We start from the raw sequence: 5,828 nt of genomic DNA, 5'->3' as shown, positions 1-5,828 counted from the left end.
ATTATCACCTAGGTGAAAATCAAAGTTTTAAATTAAAAATTACGGGAATTATCACCTAATTTTCACCTAGGGGAAAATAATTATCACCTAGGTGAAAATTAATGTTTTTAATTCAAAATTAAAAGTGAAATATGTCGTATGTGAGCCACCGTAGTATACTAACTCGGATCCAAACAGACCGGAGGAGGAAATTATACATCTCCTAAAAGTCGCAATGAATGTACATTGAATGGTAAAACATATCTGCATAACTTCGGGGACTACTATGGGCAAAGGTTTCGCTCTCTCATCTGTAAACCTTTTCAGCGTGGTATCCTATTCAAGAGCATCCAACATGTAAACCTCGAACCTCGAGAAGTCCATTGGATTGAGACGCTAAGTTTAACAAGACCGATAGGACTGAATATTCCTCATAATGCAGATATGGCACCAATTGTCGTCTCATTTAATACCACTAGAAATCGAGCAAATAGGATAGTCCATGCCCATTATGAAAGTCTACAAAGGAAAATCACTCACGTCTTTAAACAAATGTTGCATATTCATCCAAAAAACCAGAACCTAACCTGTCGCCCAATGGGTTATATTTTATCTAATTTCAGAGCAGAACAGAGGAATATCACCAGCATTTCCTGTCCGATAATTACTTTTTCTTAATGAAGTATTTGTTCCATCACAGTCCTGTACATTTGGGAGAATCATACCCACCCTATCCCGAAATCTAAATCATCTAAGTATATCAGGTCGTTTCCGTCAAATTCCAAAACGTGGCTCATGAGGGGTTAACCAAGACAAATGATACCTAATGGTATATATTGTATTGTGTCAGAATCAAATTCCAAAATAAACATATATTATGATGATAGTTCACGGGTAAAATTTCTATGTGGTTGTGAGTCAGAAGTGGATGATGACAGGGACATAGGAATAAACTGTGAGAATGGTGAGGTTATCAAGATGGAACCATTGGAATATAAAATGACAGATAATGACGCAGCAGATACAGATTGTGGTGACTTCAACTACAATAGATGCGAGCAGCAATTTAAACCAGACATTTTAAACAAAGAAGGCCGTTTTGATGTGTATAAAAAAACGTCTGTTATATAAAGATAGGCAGAGTAGACACGGGCCGACAAAGACAGGTGAATTATCCGTTCTTATCATTCTGATAGAGTTTGTATCACTCTGGTAAGAGATTTTATCATTCTGGTAAGAGCTTTATCATTCTGGTAAGAGTTTTGATCATTCTGGTAAGAGTTTTTATCATCCTGGTAAGAGTTTCTATTATTCTGGTAAGAGTTTTTATCATTCTGGTAAGAGTTTTTATCATTCTGGTAAGAGTTTTTATCATTCTGATAAGAGTTTTTATCATTCTGGTAAGAGTTTTTATCATTCTGGTAAGAGTTTTGATCATTCTGGTTAGAGTTTTTATCATTCTGGTAACAGTTTTTATCATTCTGGTAACAGTTTCTATCATTCTGGTAAGTGTTTTTATCATTCTGGTAAGAGTTTTTATCATCCTGGGTAGAGTTTTTATCATTCTGGTTAGAGTTTTTATCATTCTGGTAAGAGTTTTTATCATTCTGGTAAGAGTTTTTATTATTCTGGTAAGAGTTTTTATTATTCTGGTAAGAGTTTTTATCATTCTGGTAAGTGTTTTTATCATTCTGGTAAGAGTTTTTATCATTCTGGTATGAGTTTTTATCATTCTGGTAAGTGTTTTTATCATTCTGGTAAGAGTTTTTATCATTCTGGTAAGAGTTTTATCAATCTGGTAAGAGTTTTTATCGTTCTTGTAGAAAGTGCCTAAAAGGTAATTTGGTAATGTTTAATTCGATCCATATGCCATCTGTATTGTCGGTTTCCAAATTCTGTCTACGAATATATAGATAATTTGTGCGAAGATAAAGAGCACCCCACCTCCGTCTTTCCTCATTGGTATATAAAACTCTTTCACAGGAAGGGTATTACAAGGAATCGAGAGCAGTCGTGGTTTTGTTTATCTTTTTTCAGAGACTCTTTACATTTAGATGCCACAAAAAAGATATGTTTACATCGTTCGGGGTTCTTTTCAACATCACCTGAAAATAGAAAAACAATTTTAAATAATAGAAAAAACATAAAATCAATTTTGATATTTGATATTTTATTTAATTTGCACTTTTTTTTCAGAATCTTCTCTCCATGATATATCACAGGAAATACTTTGAAATCTAGACGGACCTATATTTTATTTACCTGTAAAGAGGTTTATAGGGCAGAAGATAGATTGTGACTGTTCTATTACTAGTTCCAATCAGATTCAATTGGAAATTTATATTCTTAATCTAAATCCAAACACAACATCGAAAGTGAAATTTCTTACACAAAATTTTGATCTGTTTAATTCTCCCATCAATGGCATTACAATGTCCAATACAAAATTTGACGACGTTGGTCTAGAATTGAAACTGGAGATACGGGACTTTGAACAAAACGAAGAAGATATTATATTTTATAAAGTATATGATAAAACTGGTAAGAGTTTAAAATATTGAAATAACATCAAGTTCTATTAAATAATCAAAAAAAAATCTGATGTATCAGACAGGAAGCGAGAAACAAAAACAACCAATCTGGTGGTATTCAGTGGTTTGGAACCCCCCCCCCCCCCCCTCCCCCTTTTCCTCCACCCGGAATGTTTCTCAACAAGTGCTGTCCTTCAATCTGCGACTCCACTGTTGGTCAAATTAATGCCTTGAACTCTGAACCATTTTATATTTTTCTTTTAGGTACTTACCTTGGTACGTTTTTTTTTTCAATTTTGTATTTTTGTCTGCGAGTGGGACCCCCTTTCGGAATGTGGGCACGTGTGCTTGGTCCAACCAGCCCCTATGGTAGTGACCTACAGATATTTATTTGTTTGTGAGAATTTAAAATGTATTTTCAGGTAACAACCTGTCTGTGAATTGTACTGGATGTAGAAATTCAACAAGTAAGACTTTTTAATATTAAATCATAGAATTATATTTTTAGTCTTCTTGTTCTATTATGTTATATATTGATGTTTAATATGATATAAAGATACAATAAGGCTGGGAGAAAGTCTTAGAAAAGGTTTCTCTGTAAGTCTCATTGTACCAGTATCGAGTTGTACAATAATCTTTAATTACTGTAAAATAATATGACACCTAACTGAGATAACAGAAGTAATTGGCTCCCCATCTCCACGTTTAGACATAGGATCGAACAAATTGGGGTCAACTGCAAACATTCTTCTACAGATCTTTAAACTCCGTGTTTCTTTGACAAGTAATACTCGTGATGACTGAAAGAAAGAAAGCAACCAATAATAATATTTTAGATGTTGAATCACGCAGCATTTCTTTTTAATCTTCTTTAAGATGAATCTGTTATGGACTCAACTACACCCACTATCCCTACAACAACTGTTGTAAATTCAACCCCAGAAGGTCCTGCACCAACTGATAGTACATGTACAAATCAATCTAATGATGTTGGAAATGTCTACGTAATTACATTGGGTGTAATTCTAGCAGCTGTAATATTACTTACTATAGTCGGTATAGCGATCTACTGTGTTCTCAGGTAATTCCTGTTTTATCTTCATCTAATTATGATAGACACTTTCGCCCACAGCTGCATAATAGTTAGCCTTTATTCAAAGCGGGAACAGATAACAACTTTCATCTATCGATGCTGCCAATCAGAAGACGAGCATTTAAAACTTCTTTAGCACTATTTTGAAGAATATGATTTATTGCTGAGTTCCCAAATTACGTTGTTCAAGGTTTTTAGATGACCAGATACGACTGGACCAAATGGTCATGGGAGTAACTTTTTACAGTTTTAAAGTGTTTCTAAAGAGCATGTATCATCTAATCCCTAGTGACAATCCCCTTGTACTGGGCGTACCACCTCTTTTCATAGCTTTCATATCTTTGTAAATTTTACCTTGATATTTTAGACGCTGAAGAAGCCAAACGAAAAAACCGGATACTAATGGCATAGTGTCTGGAAATGGTGAACAATCTCAAAATGAATTTCTCTGAACCCACCTTTGACATTTCTGAGAGCATAATTTACGATATTTTTGATAATTTTGTGTTCCGCCACTTTAACACATCTATTATATATGACGACTAATTTGTGATATGAATGAATCGATTTAATAAATACCTTTATGATTTTTTTACTGCAAGACAGGCCATCTAATGGATTATTGAGGGAAAGAAAGAAACGACTAGGGTAACATGGAGAATTACTCACACCTAAGAACTAAATGAGATAAAAATTAGATTAAATCGGTAAATAACTAGCTGATAATAATTGGCCCGTATGCACCCAATCACATTAAGTATAATTTAATTCTATTCTGTCCGAATAACATTAACTTTTAAGTTAATTATATATTTTGTATGCACCACATAGAATTACCTTAAATGTATTTAAAATTGGCTAATTTAATGTTAAACTTAAAGTTGGTCGAGATCAGTTTTAACTTTTAATTCTATTTGTAAATCAGTAGAAATTCCTTTTGTGGCTGTTCGATGTTTCAAAATGGACGATTATTTCGACGATTTAGATGAACTTGGTGAAATCAACCGTGTTATTCCCAACAATAGACATCAAGGATCGCCTGGACCCCTTAACATGGCTTTCGTCGTCATCATCTAGAACAAGTTTATAGAGGTTCAAACGTCTGAGGGCAGGAATCTTTAATATTCTGACAGATGTTGTCTAGTTCTGTAGGCTCTTGTCCTCCCCCTGCGTCCGAACCTCTCGTTTTCTAGCTGCGTCTTTCTGCTTAGCTTTGGTGGTTAGGTTGCTAAGGCATATTTTAAGAGAGTCGATGTCACGATTTGTCGTCAGCAAGGCCATATTGAAATCTTCGTAAATGGATTTCCATGCCAAATCCTTTTTCATTCTTGCTGCAGAACCTTTGCTGGGGTTGTAATATGTAAACAACTTGGTGATATTTTGCTTATTCACTCAGAAACTCTTTTTCATAAGCTGAAAAATTGACAGAACGCGGTCGACCGGCCATGTTGAGTGAATATACAGAGTAACGCTTTTATATCAACTGAAGCTTTATATACAAACATTTTTGGTCAGAAAACGAAATTCACGATATTTATCGTGATTGAAATGTTCGTTAAGGCGATCTGAAAGTGGCGAATTCAACTGGCATATTTTGCAAAAATGAAACATGACATGGATTCCAAATTACATTTATTAAGACGTTCATTTGCTCCTTCGAAGAATAGAAAGAATAAAATATATCGTTTTATCTTACTCTTGTTGATACCTGATACCAGACGAGAATCTATAGAGTTTCGGACTACAAGACATCCACACTACATACAGCAGTGATTAAAATGTTAAATAAGAAATATGTCTTAATGACCAATCTTTAGACTCTTTTGTCATATATAGATTGTGTATAGTGTGTGGTTCGAATGGAAAATAGAATTTCAATTACAGTACAGATAAATATATTTAGCTAATTGTTAGTTGGTGCATACAAAAAATATAACTAGAGCCACACGTGGCACAGGGTGGGACTTTGCAAATGTAGCAAATTGCAAAAGACTCTGAAAAAATCAACCTTCTACGATAATTACATCACGCGCAAGAGCAGTCTAAAGTTGAGAAGAATTCTTTGGAAGATTGTTATAACGGAAGTAGACAGACCTCACAAATGAAAGTATCAGAAGATAGCCAAGGTCAATGACATTTAACATTGAAAGGGAGAGGGTCAACAAAGGTCAAGGTTACGAGATACAAGTCATCAAAATTTTTAAATATATACGGCTATAAAACCG

General features: G+C 34.3%; 3 protein-coding genes across 3 annotated transcripts in view; 2 read left to right on the top strand and 1 right to left on the bottom strand.

The window, feature by feature from the left end:
- Positions 1 to 643, top strand: part of LOTGIDRAFT_175571 (hypothetical protein) — a gene marked incomplete at both ends in the record, with an annotated part of 23,514 nt that extends 22,871 nt beyond the window's left edge. The window contains one exon of the mRNA XM_009057642.1: positions 603 to 643. Coding sequence (XP_009055890.1) covers positions 603 to 643 — 41 coding nt within the window. The remainder of the gene's footprint in view (positions 1 to 602) is intronic.
- A 561-nt stretch (positions 644 to 1,204) lies between these two features.
- LOTGIDRAFT_145354 (hypothetical protein) lies at positions 1,205 to 1,765 on the bottom strand (the record flags this gene model as incomplete). The annotated part of the gene is made up of 1 exon (XM_009057641.1): positions 1,205 to 1,765. A coding segment is annotated over one exon (561 nt), but the record flags the coding sequence as incomplete, so codon positions are not given.
- Positions 1,766 to 2,411: 646 nt separating this feature from the next.
- LOTGIDRAFT_175570 (hypothetical protein) lies at positions 2,412 to 4,680 on the top strand (the record flags this gene model as incomplete). Its single annotated transcript, XM_009057640.1, has 4 exons — positions 2,412 to 2,520; positions 2,933 to 2,977; positions 3,387 to 3,591; positions 4,485 to 4,680. 4 exons carry the CDS (start codon positions 2,412 to 2,414, stop codon positions 4,678 to 4,680), a joined length of 555 nt encoding a protein of 184 aa, XP_009055888.1.
- Positions 4,681 to 5,828: the final 1,148 nt, after the last annotated feature.

This window comes from Lottia gigantea (genome assembly GCF_000327385.1).
Source record: "Lottia gigantea unplaced genomic scaffold LOTGIsca_308, whole genome shotgun sequence".
In the NCBI taxonomy this organism is placed as follows: Eukaryota; Metazoa; Mollusca; class Gastropoda; family Lottiidae; genus Lottia; species Lottia gigantea.
This window is presented reverse-complemented; position numbering and strand designations above follow the sequence as displayed.